Source organism: Chroicocephalus ridibundus, chromosome 3 (assembly GCF_963924245.1).
Source record: "Chroicocephalus ridibundus chromosome 3, bChrRid1.1, whole genome shotgun sequence".
Lineage (NCBI taxonomy): Eukaryota > Metazoa > Chordata > Aves > Charadriiformes > Laridae > Chroicocephalus > Chroicocephalus ridibundus.
In genome coordinates, this window is record NC_086286.1 from 21,089,739 (window position 1) to 21,110,853 (window position 21,115).

Consider the following 21,115-nt stretch of genomic DNA (forward strand, 5'->3'; position numbering starts at 1 on the left):
CCTGAATTTGTGACAAACAGATTCATGGGGTGGTGAGCCCCTTGGGAAAATGCAAATGTCAGCAAATCACCTCTTTGACCATGGGGCAGGCAGGCTGAAGTCAAATGGCATACCTACCATGCCGTGCTCGGGGAGGTGTACGCCTCGCAGCACCCCTTTGGCGTTTTCACTGTAGAACGAGATGTAAAAAATTCAAGGCAATAAAAAAAAAATTAAAAAATTAAAAATAGGGGAAAAAAACAGAGAAAAAAGAAACGATTCTACAAGTTGGCTGGTGTGACCCTGTGCCACCTACCAGCGTGCTGGCTGTGACCCAGCGATGTGATACTCCCAACAAGCTGAAAGAGATGGCTGTCTCCGCTTTCTTTTGGCCTCCCAAGGCAGCTGCTTGGTAGGGACCAAATGGCATGGAAGAAGAATATCTGCCTCGCACCTGCTTGCTCCAACCCGCCTGCCACCGTGCCACCGTGCCCACCAGGCGCCCCGGGAGGCAAGCCCGTCCCAGGGCCCCTCTCCATGGAATACCAGGACAGCAGAGTTAAGATAGTTTTCTCTTCTTCAAAACATCATTAGGATTGGGGGGTGGGGGTGGGGGGGGGTGGCGGGAAATGAATCTCTCGCGCATTTTGCATAAATACATGGTAAGTTATCAATTGATGTTCAAATAGCTTAATTGAGTTTGAGGGGGGGAAAGGTCATTTAATTGGTCTATTGAAATGTTAACAGAAACAGATATGGCAAGGAATAGACTTTAATGGCTGCAGTGTGGCACTGATGTCTGCATTCACTTGCAAAATTGTTAATTAGGGCACTTTGGTAGTTCATTTGCTTTTGTATTGATGTGCTTAGTCCAACGAGAGAAATTGGGTTTGTGTATGGCATTTCCACGGGGCAGGAGAGACTCTCCCTACAGTCAGGAAAATAAGGAAAATAAAGTGTAAATCAGAACTGGTTGATGATTTGTGCCAGTGTCTTCATTAACATGCTTTCAGTTATGCAAGTCATTTGCTAGTGGCTAGTGTGTTTTTGTATATGAGTAAGTTTGATATATTTGGCTTAATTTTTTTAATCATTTTAGCATTGGACTTGAACAACGGTATAGTATGATATTTTTTTCTAAGTCATGTATACAAAGCTTTTTAAACTAGATTAAATCAGACTGTACTGCAAAACAAGGAATTAGATATCTATGTTCGTTGAGCCCCTGGAAGAAGGTATTATCTCCTTCAGTGCATACCAAAAGAATATATTCAGTTGCAATTCCTGGCCCACAGCCCTCAGTGCCAGTGAAATTACAAAACCAGTCCTTAATATATGCTTTGGGTCCATCGTCCCCCTCCTACAGAACATAAACCTTTAAGGTATTGACGTTTTGCATGTGGGAATGGCGAAATGGCACTGAGAGTCCACCTGCATTTTTTGAGGGTTGTAATTGCAAGTATTAATCCTGGTGCTGTTTCCTAATAGACTCGCTGGATGCAAAGCTTTGTATTTGAATTGGTTGCAAGAAAGCTGTATTGTGTACAGTAATAATACTACATTGTACCTTAGGTACTTTTTATAAACAGGCAGCAAGAAAAAAAAAAACAAGTGAAAAAACAGGTAGCTGTGAATCATCACTTTTACAACAGGGATCCTGTTGTCCTCCTGCAACAGGAACAGGTTAGCAGAGGCGATGACATTTTGCAGCAAGTAAAGTGCCGATCGTAACAGCTCCCAAATGAAAAGGACTTTTTGTTCATTATCTATATTGTAATTTCACATTTGGGTGCTGCGTCTGCCAGTTGTTTCGGAGTTCGGGGCTTTGGGACGTAGTTTGTGACGGAGCGTTTCTTTTAAAGTCCTGTAGCGAGAGTTGACATCAGCTTCATTTACTCGTATGTATTTGTGAAAGTACTTACGTGAAGATCACAAATATGCGCAGGGCAGCTATCTATCTCGTTCTGTGAGTTTAATCCCAGTCCCAGAACGTTTCATTGTGGCCCTATGCAAATGTATTTACATAGGAATGGGTCTTGGGCCCTTTAAAGAAGGCAACAAAGTTGGAAGACTGAGGCCAACAAATAAATGAAAGTTTCTCTAAATCCATTGGATAATAGAGGCAGTGTTAAGGCTAACCACAGTGTTGAACTAAACAGAGGGATTACTCCTGGGTTTTGCATCAGTTGTTTTCTGCCGGGTGGCCTCACTTGTCAAAAAAAAAAAAAAAAAAAAAAGTTTAACGGGCGAACATTCACATGGCACATTGAGAAAAGAAGTATGCTTAATTCCATCAAAGCTCAGAAATCAGTCATTAATTTATTCTAACCTCCAATTGTTGGTCATTTGTGAAACATCTGGCCTTTAAGTCATAGGAACCTAAACATAAGTACAATGTGAGTTCTTCTGAAGATGGGAGTCGGGTCTGGCGGGGGTGCTGCCTTAGCGTGTGTATGTGAGCGTGGGCGCACGCATGTCTGTGTACGGCATAGGTCGCAACTGCCACTTAATTTCGGAGACTTTGAAACATATTAAAATGAATCCTTCAGTTAATTTACTCTCGAAATTAGATTATTGTTCATTTGCATCTTGGAAAAGTTCTGCCATTCAAAAGAGTCTCTTTCTTCATGGTGAGTTAACAGTTAGATATTTAGCAATCTTGCAGCTTGCTAGTCAGAAATAGTTTCTAATGAAGTTGAAATTTGAGATAGAAAATGTATAAAAGCTTTCAGGAAAGACATACCCTATTTTCCATATGGCTAAGTAATTGTTATGATATTTGTTTTAAAGCTGGACTTAGACACTCCTGACTGCCCTCTAATTTGATATGGCTGGTCCCGGCGATTCTTCTGGAGGAAACTTTCGTAGTAGAACGCACTGAAGGAGATAAATAATTTTGCAGCTATAAGCACATTGCAAAGTATAGAAAATAATTCAGTTGCCTTTACTGTGGTGCGGATAACAGTCTCCAGGTTATTTGCCTCTGCTGGGAGTTGGAACCGGAATGAAAAGGAACCGAGTGATTAAAAGTAGATTTGAAATAAAGGTGGCATCTCGGAGCTGGCAAAATTCTGCCTTTTGTTAAGCTTAAAATAACGCCTGCTATGTAATTCTCAGGGCTGGAGGGGCTTGGTTTTAGTTGGGGAGGGAATATAGTTCTTCATGTACAGCTTAAACATTGCAACACCTCCTGTCATTAAATTTCATGTATTTTTACGTGGGCATAGAGTGAAATTAGATTTCAAATATGATGGAAAAATTTAGATCTGTCAATCCGCATGGCTATGGGGGTATCTCGGAGCTTTCTGTCTCCAGGCATTTACCTGCCTGTACTTTTTTTTTTTGTTTTTAAAGACCAGCGTTCCCTCTTTGGCCTGACCATTTGCTTTTTGTGGTCAGCAGAGACTGGCTGGTTTAACAAAAGTAATGATGCTATCCAAGCGCATGACAAAAAGAAAGAATGTTGAAGGTTTTGTATAAAGGGGCTTTTTCTCTTAATATTTATTTATCCTTTCCCCCTTGCTAAGTAAATAAATCTTTAATCCCCACTCCATTGTAAAATTTACTGTATCCAAATCTAGACAGTTGTAACTCCTTTCAAACTGGGTTTCATCCTTTCCCAGTAAAGGGATATCTGCGATTTTGGCAGCCTGACACACCTTATATTAAAAAAATCCAGTGAATAAATTAGGTGTGACTTCCTCTATTTGGGTTCTTAGTGTTGACTTGGCCCCGCCGTAGCGTGGCTAGAATTTAGCACCGCTGTGACTTGGAAGCGTGGGGGAAAGCACGGGCACTCACGTGTTGCACGGTGCACGTACGTGTGCGCACGTATGCACGACCCACCAGCGCAATACGTAAAAAGTCACGTTTCAACTTTGTTAAAGCCCTCATTTCCGAAGCACTGATGTCCAAAGTACTGGTAGGATAGTGGAGATGAGAAGTGGGGGGGAGGGGGGCGGATAAATCTCTTTAAACAGCTTGTGAAATGTAATGTTTGAAATGGTTCTTTGAGAACGTGCAGATTATGGCTTGCGTAGTGACTCTTTCCAGCTCTCTGGGAAATGAGCTGTTGACATTCTTTTGGGTCATCATCCAAGATAGGAGGGCAACCACAAGGATTTAGCAGATAAATTCATCCAAAAAGACCTTTATCCATTTCATTGCAACTTGGAAACGTTCATGTCGAATAGCAGCATTAATGTAGCCCTTTTAGCCCTTCAAAGTGAGCCTTATGTTTAAAAAAATAATAATAAAAAAATAAATCAAATGACCAGAGTAATAACTTCTTTAGGTCTTCTAAGAGGTAATTCATTATTTACGTAATTCTGGAGCATAAACCCATCTTTCCTTCAAGAGACTCTGAAATAGAATTGGGGATCTTATATGGTGAAAGAGTCTCTTTTGAATTCTAATCAACTGGATCTGTCTCAGATTCATTTCTAGTTTATTGTAAACAGTGGAATTTAAATTAATTTCTTCTTATCTTGTCTTTTGAAGAAAACTAGCAACATGTATGAAAGGTTTTATTTTTAAATACAGCTCAGAGTGTATTTTATTTGGGGTTTTTTTGTTCTTTTTTTTTTTTTTAACTTTATAAACCAGGTGTCGGACAGGATGGGTTTTGACAGCCAGGCAACGATTATGCATTAGTATAGGCAATTATGAAATAAATAGGAAAAAAAAAACCCCAAAACTTTTTGACTTGAACTGGAGTGATACTATAAGGGCTGAATGTGCAGGCAAGGTTCCCACAATGCACTGTGAAAACCTAGGCTAACAACCACCCCGCTGCGTTGAAAACCCCCAAAAAAGACAAAAGCACAATGAAATAGAAAGCTTACCACCGGTAGCTTTCAAAACGACAAACTAGGCAAACTATACATCTCCACCACTCCAATTTTGTCAGAATGCTAATGAGCTTGCTCTGATCTTTACTCGGCTTCCCGTGTTTTCTACATCTTCAAGGACCACATGGCGCTAGCAAAATAAAGACAACTAAATGAGAATTTCGAATGCTTTTTGTGTTCGGACCTGGTGCCTTTCAGTTGACGCACTCGTTGAATATTCTCAACTTAAAAGCGTACAACAGGGGGCTGGGTATGAACTTTTTAGCAGGGGGAAATTTGTACAAAAGTAAATGAGTGTGATGAGGAAAATATGAGAAAAATTTCTGATTAATTTCCACTCTATAATATCAATGACACCTTCAGCCCCTCTCATACTCCTCTAACAAGAGATGCTGATAAAAGATGAATGATTCTGTGTTGTTCACAGTGAATGTTTAGTGGTTTTTTAATAGCGGCATTCTACATAAAAGGCACCAGGAAGTACTCTGCATTAGCAGTTGAGATCACTAGTTAATAGGATGATGTCTTTTAGCTTTTGTCACAAGATTATTAGAAAGGATGGGTTTCTGTTCTCATCCCAGCATACTTTGGAGTGCTTGTTGAGTACAAGTGCTAAAATGCAGGTTTCTGGGTATTGTTTCTCATGCAAAGTAAAAGCCCTTTTAATGCAACACCTTTTACTTTTTTTTTTTACCAGGTGATTTTTGTCATTGATCTCTTATCTGCCCCCTTTAGCTGTATTAATCACTTGGAGTGGTCTGCTTCTCAGTGGGGGCTTGATGATGTATATGTGTATAGATTCACTATCAAAAATAAATCCCTTATATGCTCTGCACCTTCACAAACCTGATTATCAAGCTGTATTTACCAGTCTGTATTATACTGCCTTGAATGCTTCTTACCAGAGTCGTCCAGTCTGTGACACGAATTTGCGCTGGGGGAGGGAGGGATAAGCTAGGAGGAGGCATCCTGCTCCCTAAGCCAAGTTTTGTCTTTTAAAAACAATTGAATTCGCAATTCTCTTTGGAGTTCTCAAAAGTAAATGCGGATTTGTATTCACCAGTGTAAGGGCTGGGGGAGGAAAATGATGAATGTTCAGTTTTGCCCGAGAGACAAACTCCATTTAAAAATTGGTTTTGCCACCAGCTTCAGGCTCGCAAGCAGCCAGTGTGAAAAATATCGGTGCGTATACATAAAGAAAAAGTTGTAGCTAGGTAGGCAAATCATCATGGTCTCTTCGTGTTTCTATATCTGTTGTAAATCAGAAAGAATGAATTAATAACACTGTAGGTTTTGTAGTAGTTTGCCAGCCTTGCTTTCCATATACGCCGTTGTTTTGCTTAGCTCAGCGCAATTAGTCTCAGGTGAACTGAACACTTGCCAGAGCACGAGGTGGTAGAGAGTTGTCCAACCGTACTGTGAAAGACAAAGATGCACATGGCGAAGCACAGCGAGAGAAAGGATGGTGTAGCAACGGCAGTTCTGGCAAGATAGAAAATTCAAAAGTATCACTGAAAACAACATCTTTACCATTTACCTTTTTACATTTAGCATAAAAAGTGAGTGAAAGTGTTTCAAAAAAAGTCCGAATACATGAATGATACATATGTGGCGCTGGTTTGGTTTTTTGCTGGTGTTAGTTTGTGAGTATTCCCTATTGGAAATACCTAACAATTAGGAGGCTAGAAGGATATTACTAATATCCTACACTGCTATTTACTACTAGCAGTTTGTGCTGGGGGGAAGAAAAGGCGTTTGACACGAGCACAAGAGTTAGTGATTCTTATTGTAACGTGGTAACAGTTCACCAAACTATGCATTGGTAGTCACTGCTTTTTTTTTGAAGCAAAGCAATATTATAAAGCACTCGATGAGATGCTTCTCTCTGCAGTGTTCAGGGATGTTAACTTGCTGCCAGGGTTATGGTAATGGGGATTTTGTCAACTACCGAAACCCTGGGTAAAAGAAGTGCAAAAAAATTATGGTCAAGAGCTTATTTACTTCTACGTTTAGTTCTGCTTCTCGATGTGCTTCTACGTTGCATCCAAGTGTGACTTGACTGACCTGAAGCCCGCAGAGCTCTGTAGAAATGCCAGCTAGTACTGAATCCATGCATGCAAAGCCATTCCTTAAAATTTTTTAATGCAGATAAACTGGCACGCTAGTAAGCTGTTTTTCTGATGTGAGTCCTCAGGGTTCACACCTTTCCTACACAATTTTCTGCACAAGTATTGCTTTTGTAGTTGCCAGAACTATGCACTTTGTGCGCCATTGAGAACTTCTTGAGTTCTTGAGGTTCATCAGCCTTTCTCCGGTTTCCCTTCTGTCATGTTGCCTCCACAGTCTCTTACGGGCAAACTCTTTCCTCCCCAATCTCCATCTCCTCCTATTAGCAGTTCCTGTGAATCAATCTTGACTTGCTTTTGGTAAAGGACGACCATCTGGCCATATTTTTCCAAATTGCCAGCATTTCTACAGCTGAGGAGCTCCCACGGAATGAACACACCATGCCAAACCCCAGAGTTCACAGTTCTGACTCTCTGATTCACCACATCTCTTCAGTCTTAAATCTGTGCATTGCTAGGCAGAAGTTCCCAGGAGGAGACCTTTCCAAGACCAGACATGGGCAGTGTGCATGTTCAGCCTTCCCAGGCCAAGTTCATTAAATCCTTAAAGCAGCTCAGCAGCAACAATGACCATATTTATTTTTTTCTCAAAGTAACACAGAATTGCCATTGGCTGCCGAAGGACTGAACGGTAAGTCGGCCTCCTCTCCATGCTTCCCTGGCTGGTAGCCTCATCAGTGCCTTAAAAGAACCTGTCAACAAAGTGCTTGAAGCCAGCTTGAAGAAGAGAGCCCGAGCACAGCGGTGCCCGTGTAGCAGGAGGCTACTCTGGGAGAGCCTTAGGCGCTATGAATAGACTTGCGAGCCTTCCAAAAGTCTTGCAAGACCCAACAGACACTTGCTTCTTTTAACTGATTTCCATCTTTCTTTGTGGTATTGCTTTATAAATGCTCTTTCATGTGGTAGGCATAGTCTTTGGCTTTATGCCTAGAAGTTAGCTTTCTCCACAATCAGTCCCTGCCTGTAAAGAGAAGGCGAGGAGAAAGGCACTTTGGTCACCGCGGGGCTCCAAGCCCACGATGTCACTGCAGTCTGCAGAAAGCCCTGTTATTTTTTCTTGCTTTTCTCACGTTTGCCACCAGAAACACCTTTTCTGTCAAAACTGGAAACTGTGGGGCCCCAGGACACCTCAGCCTAGCTGAACTTGCCCAGTTAGCCCTGGGAAGCTTTGGATCCCAGAAGCGCAAACCTGCCAGCTCCCAGTAAGAGTAGGCGTCTTCATTAACACCGACACAAGGTCACATTCACTGCCAACCACCATCTCACTTCAGGCAGTTCCTTGGGTTAAATTCTTTAGTGGACAAAGAAGTCATTTTAAACAGTCTGCAACCCCTTCCCAGCGCCAGGAGAATGTTTGGAAGGAAGTAAGGCAACATTTGGTAAAAATGGGATAATATGCTGCCTTGTAGAGCACAATCCAATGACTTTAAGGTTACCTGGCCTCTCACTTCAGAATCTTACCCAGCCATCACTTGCCAAGTAAACAGGCAGATGGTCGATGGAGTAGTTACGAGCAACAGAGAAATTACAGTCACTCATAGGAAAGTATCCAACTCTACTCGTCAACCTGCGAGCGAAATAGTTCATCTGCCAGACCATCATCCCCTTCTTGGTGAATTTCCAGGCGTGAACTACTGTTTCTTCCGTAGCTTCAAAGGTTCAAGTGTGTCGGTTAATGGTGCGTGTTTCCTGTGCAGAGGTCTGATGTATACTTTTCCCAAGCCCGTGCTTCTTCTGAAGTTGTCCTACGTAAGAAAATTTGGGTACAAAAAATACCAGAGGGTGATAAAGTACAAGGTTGGTCCTGCTCAGTGCTAGGATCCCTGCAGGCACTGTGCTCAAGGCAGGAAGCTCTCCAGATGTTTCAGTTGAATCCCACCTCTTGTTGCCTGAATTTTGGGCCACAAACTACGTGTTTTCTTGGCCTGGATTGGTGGTCCCACATGCAAAATATATTTGTAATCTTTATCAAGCCCAGACAATCTGTTTCTGTTGATTTTCTGTTATTTTCTAGTGGCTGCTGTCTTGACTCATCATGTAGAGAAAATCGGCAATCTTTCAGGCAGTTCGTCCTTCTGTGGAAGTTTCGGCCCTGTGATAATTTTAGGTTGCTAGGGCTGCAGGCCACAAATGCTTGTCTTCCTGTGAGTCATTCCCACTCCAGGTAGAATAAATCCTCACACGTGCTGGGATGTGGCTGAACCCTGACCTTTTGTTTACACAGCTCTCCAAATTTTAAATCGCCTCTCTGATTTATTATGTTTCAGAAACCAAAGAAATTACAAGTTTCCTGTTCGATATTAAGCTAATTTGATGTGTGCTTGTGATAAAGGCATTCCCTTGGCAGCGGCTTCCTTTCGTTAGGGTTACAGTAGTTTTGGGGGCTGAAATTGAGTCAGACAATGCGCTGCAATGTAACTCTGCCTGGCAGATTCTTGGCAGTCGGTACCTACCTTTATGAGACTCCATTGTGTGGACATCAATGTCTCCTTCTCAGCTGCTCTCAGGCAGCAAGTTAGTGGCCATGAATTTGCCTTTCTAATGTTCCTTGGGCGTTTTCCCATCCAGTTCAGACTCAGAAAATTGTGGTAGGGCTTCATGTGCTAGCTAGCTCTTCTGCAGTGTCATCTGAACAATGGTCCCGTCCTGTTTCTCTCTTGGTGTTCATTTTCAGAGATTTTTAATAACCGAGGAGGTCCGTGTTCAGTGAAAAGAAGTAGTATTCTGGAAGAAAGCTGGGCATAGTAATCTGAAACAGGAGGCATGAAGCTCAAGGTGGAGCAGCTCATCTCTTTGTGCTATGGGGTGCCTACTGCAGGGTCCGTTTCGACACCGAGAACTTTGAAGAATTTTTTTAACCAAAATTCTGAGCTTTTCCACCAAAGGTGGTCCTCTGAAAGCAGAGGAGGAGGATGATTCAGGAAATAGGTCTCTCCTGGGTTGCCTTGGTTTCACTCAGTGAAAAATTGTGGATCACTAGTCGTTTAAAAATCTTCACCATAGCTTTCAGTTGCGTTGGACACATTTTGTGGTAGGTGTTGTGTAACTCTCCTTTGCAAAGAATATCTGTTGTGAATATAGGCTTTTCTGCTTAAGTATTTGTTAAATTCAGTAACTTGCATTAAAAGCAAGAGCTCCTCTGTGCATAAGCTATTCCCAGTGAGTGAGACGAGAAGACTATTAAAATGGGTGGGAAGTCCACCGTTGACTTCGAAGGGTTTGAGACCTTCCATCAGCCTTTGTTATCAATGTGAGGTTGGTCAGCTCAAACACCCAGCGTCGTTTCTTATCCCTTCCCATGTCTTCTTTCAGTAAAGCTGTAATTGCTGTGGCGGGTCAGCCCCACACCCTGGTCCGTAGAGGGACAGGTACGGGTTGAACCCAGGCAGGGGCAAGAAACTCTACAAGGGCCAGTTACAGCCTAACCTGGACCCAGGTAACATTTCATTTAACCTCTAGAAAATAAAGGTTAGCTCATGTCCTAAAGCAGGAGGATCCAATTGCTACCTCCCGTGGTTTTTTTTGTTTATTTGTTTGAATATTTATTGCTACAGCTTTGCCTTTCCATATTCAACATTCAACCTGGTTTTAATTCTTGCTGAGCTCTTAGTTTCAACATTGCCTTGTGGCGACGAGTTCTGCTGGTAAATGATGAGGCTTTGAGGAAAGATCGTTCTTTTTATCGGTTTTAAACACACCACCTTCAATTTCAGTGAATTTCCTCAGGTTCTTATGAGACAAGATGGGACACGTCCAAGAACTAGTCTTTATTTGCTATTCATGTTCTCCTTCAGGTAAACAAGCCAATCTGTCCGCTCGCTCCTAATACAGAAACTCGTAAAAACTCGTCCCCACGATTGGGTGAATGCAACTGGATTGGCTTTTTTTTTCAGCAGGCAAATAAAAGTGCTGGGGTACATTTTCAAAAGACCTCGCCGTTAATTTTGTGGCTTTTGCTGGCTTTTGGGTGGCTCTCAGTGGTCATCTACCTTCCATCAACTACCAAATAGCCCAGAAAGGAGCAGAGCGAAGTTGGCCGGTTTTTGTCGTTACTCGCCCCACTCTAGTTCCCATGCGCTGGCATTCTGCTGCTGGCCTCTTCACCCAAGTGTGCTGAGTGAAGAAAGCTTCTTCTATTCTTTTTTAAAACTGTGTGTAAACATCAGCAAATGGGTGAAGAATGGGCTCTGTCTTAAGTAGGTTGTTTTTCATGTAGTTCTGTTGAGGTAAATGGGGAGACATGGGGAGTTTGCTGTGTTTAACCGTGACACCATGGCACACACACTATACGCAGTGCAAATAAAATTTAAAAACAATTACCGCTTAAGACGGCATACAAAGTGATTTCTGTAAACCTGTTATTTCTTGCCAGATTGAACGGGCTGGTTTGGGATGCTGATAGAAACCTTTTATCTTCTGCAGGTTGTAATTCATTTTTGCACAACAGCTAAATACATTTACATTTAAGGATTTTTTTTTTTTAAATTATTAATCTATTGGCTTATCTTGACAGATTTACAACGGTATAAAGTGTAGAGGAGTTACTGTGTTCATCCATTTACACTGTAAACTAATCTTGTCCCTGCATGTTGCTGCTTTTTCTTCCTTTTAAGTGGCATTCACAGTGTTTCGTAGCACTTTCTTCTCTGTTTTCTTAGCAATGTACAGGTTTACCATGTTAATCTATATTGGGTTTATCTAACGACTAGCTGCCCAAACGGCTTAAAAATAATGGGTTTAATAGCACATATATGTACAGATAGCTGGCTGAGTGTAAGGGGTAGGGTTGGAAGTATTTTTAACAGGAAAGGAAAAAAAAAAAAAGAAATTGTTTTTGCAAGTTGATTCAGAAGAGACATTTGTCAAGATGCTTCTTATTTAAATATTTAACAAATAATTAGCTTACAGGGTAAACAAAGATCCATTTGTAAATCCGGAAGAATGTGAAGGAAAAGGTATTTTTAAAAGACTGCCTGGGAGCTGTACAACGTTAAAATAAGCTAGTCGCTTTTATTGTTCTCGAAAATGGTAACGTATAAACACACTTGTAATTCTTGAGCATTGTAGATGAAAATTGGCTCAAGTTGGTTTTGAGTTAACAGTCAGGAAAATTGTATTTGAATATGTGTGAGGAACCACAGGAGAAAAGAAAGGGGTTTGGGGTTTGGTTTTTTTTTTTTGCTGTCACTAAAATTCTGGCTATCGTTGTTTTGGCTATCATTAAAATTTGTCCCAGTAAGGGACAAAATCACCAGACTTGACGCTGCAGCCTTGATCGAATCCTGCGCAGGAGCTATGACAGCGCAGAATCACAACTCGGAAGTCAGTAGGAGTTTCTCGTCTCTGAGGGCAGAATTTAGCGTCTTGTGCTATTCGAGGCTTGGTGTTGGGCTCGTTCCTAATCATCGAGGAGGGTTCTGGTAGATGTCAAGTGAAGAGAAGAATAGAGCACGCATCCTTCACCACTCAAGCCAGACAATGAAATTAGAAAATGGCACTGAGAGTTGATGTGAGAGAATTCCCCTGGATTCCTAGAGGAAGAATAAAACAAGAATGTATTGATTAAAAAAAAAAAAAAAAAAGAAAAGAAAAGAGAAAAAAGCAGAAAGAGCAGAAGGAAAGAGGGGAAAAAAGAAAATAAATTAGAGAAAGCCTGCCAGAATCCTCCTCAGAACCTATCTAATAATAAAGTCTGACATTAAAAGCTGTATTGTCTTTTTACATAAAGGCGCGTGTACTTACTGTTTCGTCTTAGTTTCTGGTTCTGCGTTTTTCAAATCTCTTAGCGAGCGTTTTGCATGCATATGATGTTTGCAGCACTACCCGCCCTTATTTGAAGACTGTTTTCAGAAGTCATTATTGAACTATAGGATAAAAAGGTATAAGCATAATTACGTGTTAAAGAGAATAAATACGTTCTGCTAGATAGTTAACCAGGTGAGGTTAAACAAGATAAGATGAATTCTGGTCTTTTTAGAAAACTGGCAGTCTTCATTTTAAGCTACAATGTAAAGTGCTTTATCCTGAGATTAGGTATTGTGGCAGAAGCTAAAACTGCCTTTTTCCCCTAACCGTGCCAGAATACAACCTCCTTTTCTTTTTGCGCTAACAAGACTGCTTTACCACCACAGCCCACTCTAAGTAATTAAATCAATCCTTTGTACTTACCGTATTCTCCTCTAGTGACGGTACTAGATCTGATTATATGCTTCATGCATATTCAAAGTACGGCACTGACAGCTCTTTAATGAGCTCTTACTTAATCAGTACGAACAATGTTCATCTTGTTCTTTTTTTCCTCATACATTAGAGCTAGGAACAGTTGGGGAAAAAATGAAACATCCAGCATTCATTTGAAAAATATATTGTACTTTGAAAAGTGTCTAAGCTGGGGAAGTTGCATTCTGCCCTTTAAAAGTCTGATGGACAAATTGGATTACTAGTATTGGATTAAATAACAAATGGTTAGAGGAGAAATGAGAAAAGCTCGCTGTGATCACAGGCTTTAATATTTTTTGTTACTTATAAAGCTGAAGGGGTCTTTAACCAGTTATTAAAGTCAGGATTAATTTGTAATGGTCCAACTTACTAGCTTTAAAAGGGTTTTGTTGTTGTTGTTGTTGTTGTTTTTTATTGAAAACAATAGCGTAATGCATGTATTATGGAAAAAAATTTAAGTTTAAGATCTGTGGGCTATTTATAGATTTTTGTCATCTTGTACTGGTTCAGATAAGAGGTTTGCATGTGTGGGATCGATTTGTTCTCAAACATGTTTTTCACTTCATTTAAATGATCTGTACAGTTTGGTTGTGTTTTTTTTTCCCCAAGAACAACACAGATATTTTCCCTATTTTAATTTCCAAGCATTTGTAGCAAGTCAATTAAATACTTGTTTTACACTTGGAAAGTGGAAAGAAAACCAACCCCAGCAGCAGCAGCAGGGTTTTACAGAGTGAAATTGTGTTAAAGAAAGGCTTTTTCTAATTTTTTTTTATTTAGAAATTGTAAATGTGAGTTTAGCGTGTGATGTTGCTCCAGTAACACTCAGTTTTTCCTTGTTGAAAGTGTTTCGCCTGCATCCTTCCACCAAGGGGGGGGGGGAAAAAAAAGAAATAATGCTCTAATGGTAGCGTATTTGCTGAAAAGAGTTATTTAAATTTCGTATATACGGGAGTTCATCTTTATTTTGCTTGCCTGGGAAGAATCTGTTTCAGCTCCGTGCGCAAGAATTTAAAAGCTGACGGTCAACAAATAAAATATCAGCATCGACTGCTATTAATATTGCACACATGTGTCATTTCACTGATCAAAAAGGCCTTCGCCGGGGTACAATTGGCCTTTTTCCAAATTGCAAGCTTTTTCTCAGCTTTTTCTTTTTTACTCTTTCTTCTTTTGTTGCTGCCTGGGGATTTGTGCCTATCGCAGCCGATATCACATGACCGGTGTCAGGGCATCACATGGGTCCAAAGCGAATACAAAAACAGATTAAAAATTCTGTAAAAACAATCAAGACTTTGTTAACTCACTTTTAAACCGGCCCATTCTATGGATATTGCGTGTGCTTCAGTGTCAGTGTGGAAATATCAAAAGAGGCACCTGTTTGGGTCTGACTCGACAGTTCTAAGCTTTACCTAGATTTTTTTCTCATTACATGTTGTAATTAACTTTATTTAGGAGGAATGCGTTAATAGAAAGAAGGTCATATCTTAAGTTTATGTTCTCACCCTGAGATTGCATGCCATGAAATTCAAGTTCAGATCCGCCGTTGAGCCAAACTCCTTTGAAACATTTCTGTTTTCAAGGCTTGCAAAATGAAATGCAGCAAGAACTTGCATTTATAATGGCATCTTTTAGCCAGAGATCCCAGACCACCCCAAACCCAACAAATTTAGTGTCATAAATTGATTAAAATGTTACTATGGCTACGTATGTTTGATTGTGGGAATTTATTTCACCGGCAGTCTGGCAATCTTACGTGCCACCAAATAGACCGGTCATTTTGCAGGGATAAAAAAGGGCAATCTATCCCCTTTTTCTTTCCTTATTCCCCAAATAAATTTCAGCTACTTGGTGCATTTCAACGAAAGGTTGCTAATATTGATTATCATCTACTTCTAAAAGCAGACCCTGTTCGATGGACCGATACAGCAACGCCTTTGATCTGTAACTTAACAGCAAAGTGTACCTATAAGTTTTAATCCTCTTTGGGGGAGTGCTGAACTGCTGAATATTATTGTAAATGCCATGGCGTAATATTTTCAGCCCAAAAACAGAAGGGCAGGTCTTGGGGGAGAGCATTTCTACGTGACAAACTTCTTTCTTCAGTGCTCCATCATCCAGGAGCTAGACCCTGTTTCTTCTGCTTGGAAAAAGGCTGCAGGGCCATCCCCACTTTAGGATGCTCCGTGCTTCCCGTCTCACCGCTAGCCCCCTTCCAAGGAACAGTGTCTTCAACAAGGAGCTTCCCAGGGTGATAAGTGGATGTGGGGACACGTCTCACATCAGAAAGAAGAGCATGCCAAATGGCGTGACATTTTTCTTACTGCGTGGGTCCACCAGCTCCACCCCAAGCTGGCCCACTTCCCTGTTCATCTCCTTTTCCTTCCCTTGTGTGGAGCCACCAAGCCCACGGGCCACAGCAGGGGGAATCAAAGAGTTTGGAGAAGGCCAGTGACCTCTCCTTGCAGGCAGCAGGTTCATAGCCAGGTGAGGAAGTGGTTCTCCATGCAGATCTGGGCTTGCACACTACCATGGCATTGGGTTGGGAACGTGCATGTGGCAGGCACGTACGTGCAAGCATTTCAGACGCTCCCATCCAGAAATTGAAAGCTTTCTTTTAGAGCAAAACAATATTTTTTCTGGTGTCTTTCCAGCTTCTGGTGCTGGAAATGGCTTCTCTGCAACCAGGGATCCTATGGTTTAAGTTCATAAGATAGCTTCCCTGAGCGTATGGCATCTTGCATCAGAGATTTCGGTACCTTTTACAAACATTGAAGAATTAACTTTTAGCACCCTTGTAAGATTGGTACGAGTGATTATCCCCATATCCCACACAAGGTGCTTAAATGCAGAGATCTGCCCACGGAGAAGTAGTGTTGAAGCTGGTGGAAGTACACAGAAGTCCCTTCTCATGCTCCTTTGCCACACTGTTTCAGGTTTCTTCCCAGTTTAGTTTTAATCAGAAGAAATGTGTGAGTTTCATAATTCAATGAGGTCTTTGCTCCTCCACTGACCTTGAGAGGTGAGAACAGCAGGTCACTACAGAGGTGCAGTCTCCACAAAGGACTTTGATGAGGTTTCTCCTAGTCCCCCAGCTCAGAGTGAGGTTTGGCTGAGCAACCCTGCTACGTGGAAAGGACAGTCAGGAGCCTCCTGGGTGCTCGTCTCCCTTTCCCCTGTGTGGCCTGATGGTGCAGAGGTGGTAATGGTCTTATAGAGTCCGGGTAGAGCGTAGCGCTGCCTGCAGCTATGGAGGGTCCTGGTCCTGGTCCTGGTCCTGATCCTGCCTGGGAGGCAATGACGATCATGGGCCAGGGAAAGGGCTGCTAGTCCATGCATACACACATGGGGACCCTTAGGCACCTGAACCCCAAAATGAGTCATATTTGCGCAGATGCTCCGTTTGATTGCGGGTGGAGAGACGAGTGGCTCTTTCCAGCTTGTGGTCTGGAAGAGTGGCCACAAGCCCAGAGAAGCTGAGGCGGTGCCCACGCCTTGGCCAAGGGTTCGGGATTACCAGCTCCTCTGCAGCGGCTTTGATCCCAACCACGTCATCCTGCCTGCCCTGGGTTTGCACAGGGGGACTGGCTCTTGCCCACAAGGATTGGGTTTGTCCTTGGAGGCCTGTGATGACCAGCAACAAGGGTTTTTTTCGTTGGGAAGACAGCACCAATATGGTTATTTCGTAAGACTTTAAAAGATACAGTACCAGTACTTTTTAAAAGGTGTTTATTTAGGTCGGGGTATCAGCGTGGTAAAGAACACTAAAACGTATGCTGAATAAAGTCTGCTTTCAAAGATTTATTTATGGAGCAGGCAGCACCGGGCTGCAGGACTTGCAGTTCTGTGATATTTTTACCCTTTGAGGGTACACCTTGTAACGCTCAATGACACTGGAGACTGATATTCCAAAACCTGAATTGAAATATGTCGCTCAATTTGTGAAATGCCACATAAGCAATGAAATTCTTTCGATTGCAGGAAGAAACACAGAAGAAGAGGAAGCCATGATGCAGGAATGGTTCATGCTGGTTAATAAGAAGAATGCCTTAATTAGACGAATGAACCAGCTTTCTCTTCTGTAAGTACCGATGGATACCTGTATTTACAAAAGGATGATTTGCTGGAATATTTACCCAGCAGGAAGGTGCAAAATTTTTTTTGCTTTCTTCCCATTAGACTTCAGAAATGTTCCCTCAAAAGTGAGTGGCGTGGCTGATTCGTGGAACACATCGAGTAACTTGTTTTTCTCATATTTCAGACTTGAAAATGAGAAGCGTGCAACGACACAAGCTTAGCCAGAGCTGCGGAAAAATAAATAATTAAAGAAATATTAAGCACAGTTAAGTTTGCAAAGGCCCAACAGTAGAATAAAATTGCGGTTTAGAAATGCGCAAGTAGATTTGGCTTGTGCCTCAGATGTGACAGGTGAAGACTATTCAGGGGACAGAGCAAAATTTGGGTCGCTACCTGCTTGGTAGAAAGCCTCGATCCTGTCGCTAGTTCAGCGGCACCGGGCTGCCGAAAGGGTATTAGCGACTCAGTCACGGTGCGGTGATAGCACCGATACTGCAAAGTAAGGACAAATAAACTTTTTTTCGCCAGCACTAGTGAGGAAGGGAGAAGGCGCTGCTCGCTTTTCACGGCGTCCTGCCCTCAGCGCTGCTTTTCCGTCTGCTCTCGGTTTCATTATATTTCTTTCAGTAATGCCACCTAGTGTAGATGCCTGCATACTTCCCTGGGAAGAGCCTGTGCTCACGAATTTCCGACCGTGTCTGAACTTGACAGAAGATTCTACCTTCAAAATATTAAGCTTTCTAATCCCGTGTCTAATTTTCATTATTCATTAGGGCAGAATGTATATAGGATAATACTTCCAGTGTCATATTATCTTGGTGAATAGGCCGATGCTGGAATTTGTTCATTAGATCCGGGGGAATGTTTTATACCTAGGACATTCCACAACAGCCGCTCCAAGGGTGAATATGAAATAATTACGTCCTGTAGCACAATAGAGTTAAACTGCCGGAATTAAAGCCAACATTAGAGAAAATTAAAAGGCCCTGTTACCGAACGTGCCACCTGAGCAAGGTTTTAAGTTTGTGTATATCATTTGTTTGGAGTAGCTTAAAGTTAAAGAGAAAAGTCGGTTATGAGTCCTAAAATCAATGTAAGTTAAAGGTTCTTTTAAGTGTTTAATGATTTAGTAATTAACATATTGATGAACTTTTGCAACTTGCCTAGGGAAAAAGAACATGACCTAGAAAGGCGCTACGAGCTGCTGAACCGGGAGCTAAGAGCAATGCTTGCTATTGAAGGTAAGAGCGATGCTGGGTACCGAGGGAAGGAAAATGCTCGCTGCCGAAGGTGGCTACCTGAAAGTACCGAACACGGAGGCTTCTCTGAAGCCCGGTCAGGAATTAATGCTGCTATTTACATTATTTCAAGTGACAGCGTGCAGCAAATACGCTGGGTCCGCGATCCCATTCTTAAGTTTTATTTGGGGGGAAAAGAAAAAAAGTCCAAGATACGTGGTCTCCTTGGAATAAACTTTGAAAAAAGTGATGAGGAGGTAAAGAATATTTGTCCAGGGTTTATTATTTTTTGTTGTAGTAATGCTTTCCTGGCTTTCTTGCGGCATCGCACTGCTTTGAGTGCCGCAGAAAATGGAAGAGGTGACCCACAGAAGGGAGCCTCCTTCCTTTTAGCGTTTCAGATCTGGTTTACAACAGTATCTCACTGGGGAAAAAAAAAAAATGTCACACTGGTTTTGGTGGTAAAAAACCCCTACATTTGCCAAGTAAACATTTCATCACAAGCAACAGCAGGATTAGTGCGATCCTTTGCACAGATTTTCTCCCCTCTCTGCAACTCTGCCGAGTTTAGTCACTTTACCTGAATGAAAACTCATGGGAAGATTGACACGTGGGATAAATGAAACAATCGCATCCTTTCCATAGGGCTTTCAAGTGAATTGTACAATAATCCTGGGGATGATTCATAATAAAAAAATAAACATACAGATAGCTTAAACCATTGCTTGCATTATTTTCTTATTTAAATATCTTAAGTGTTTTCTAATGCTGCACCGCTTATACCTCTCAGTCACAAACGCTGTCTTATAGTTCAAAGATGTTTGCTTAAAAGTTAATCCTTTGGGCTCTGTAAAATGGACCTTTTGTCTAATCAATGCAAATTGATTTTGCTATTCTGTATTGACCTCTCAACCCTTTGACTGTCCATGGTAATTTCTTTCTTCACCTGATAAGGTACCTGATCCATAATAAATCAATTCTAATTAGTTTGGAGACTTCACTGGGAGCATAAGTTTGTCGGAAAAAAGCAGCAGGTTTCAGGTAGCTTTTCCATATCTCTCCATCTGTGGTTATATTTTTTGCATAAGACTACATTCATTGTATTCTTGGATAAACTTGGCTCATAAATATCTACATTGCTTTCTGCAGAGACAAGCCAGTTTAATTGGGAATCATACTAATGAAATATGTAAAACATACAATACTCTAAAGCCGAAGAGGAGTTAAGAGATACTGGGTTTAAATCCGAAATTTCAATGCTTAATCGCCTCTTATATGTTTTACTGTCGTGGAACGTATTGGCAGCAGCTTTTGAATGTCTAGCAGCCATTCACACTTTGACTTGAACAAAAATCTTTCCTTTTTAAATTTCTTTTTTGTAAGTTCAGAGAGAGATGCCAAAACCAAGGAAGGCCCGCTTTTTTCTTCTTCTTTTTTTTTTCCTTTTTTTGGCGTGCTACTGGTGGTGTGGTAAACAGGGGTTTAGGGAGGAAACCTAAGTGCTGGAGAATTTTGGTTTTGTTTTTTATTTATACAGCAAAGTCCACATTTAGCATTTTCACCCTCAGTAAGATGATTAATCTGCTAGAAATTTTAGCATTTTTAGCTAAATTTAGATTTACCAGCAAATTTAGATTTTGCCTAAAAAGCACACTAGAGGAGAAACTCTCCCAAGAAAATGCCTGCGAAAACTCAAAATACAGGTTTGTGACACCTCACCTCTCGATGTGTGCATCAGCGCTCTGTCGCTTTCTGTGTCCGACATATGCTGGGATGCAAAGATGCACTTTTTCAGATGCACCGGTAAAACCACACCATTTATAATATGATTTCCACAAAGAAGCATGGGCTGGCCGGCGCTGTCTGCTCTGAGGCCGTTTAGCCGATTGCTAATGAGGGCTTGGGCTCTGTGAAAGAGTTGACAAGACAGATCTCACTTTTACCAGCACCAATTCCAAACCTGAAATATAGGGGAGGGAAAAAAATAAATATATACATTTTTTTATATATATATATAACAGGATGGGACCAGTTTGTTTGTCTAAAAGAAAGGCAGAATGCACTAACACAAATTGGAACTTTAAAAAAAAAAAAAAAAGTCTTTGAAAAGTGATAATTACTGTTTTGGTAAATTGCTCTAACTCTTCCACGCGTGACTGTGCTGTTTAAAAATCTATCAACCGATTTACTTAGCTAGTTGATGACAGGGAAAGAAAAAAAAAAAAAAGAAAAAAAGAAAAAAGAGTGCCTTGCGGATGGTAGCAGCCTGCTGATGGCAGATAAAGGGGGTTCACGGACGGGCGGCCCTGCCTGCGCAGGCAGCGTGTGGGCAGCGCTGGCGGCCGGAGTTGCTGCCCGTTCGAATGTTCGGTGATGTGGAGACCGTGTCCTCTTAGCCAGCCGCTAAAATGGAGGCTGAAGAGCCTTTTTGGAGTGTTACGGCACTTCATGCGGAACACATGAATGACGGAGAGTGGTAAAAAAAGGCAGACTTTCCCCCCACCCCCCCAGTTTAGCCGTAGAGATAAGAAAACAAGAGTTAACGCGCTGCCTTCTTCCAGTTAGGGAGCGTTCCTCTCCCTCCGCTGCTGAGGCTGCTCCGACCGAGATAGGCCTGAAATCCCTG

General features: G+C 41.7%; 1 protein-coding gene across 11 annotated transcripts in view; it reads left to right on the forward strand.

Moving 5' to 3' along the window:
- Positions 1–21,115, forward strand: part of EHBP1 (EH domain binding protein 1) — a 230,053-nt gene that overhangs the window by 203,361 nt on the left and 5,577 nt on the right. For all 11 annotated transcript variants that reach the window (XM_063328336.1, XM_063328338.1, XM_063328339.1 and 8 more), the window contains 2 exons: positions 17,156–17,255; positions 18,419–18,492. In XM_063328336.1, the coding sequence (XP_063184406.1) occupies positions 17,156–17,255; positions 18,419–18,492 (174 nt within the window). The remainder of the gene's footprint in view (positions 1–17,155; positions 17,256–18,418; positions 18,493–21,115) is intronic.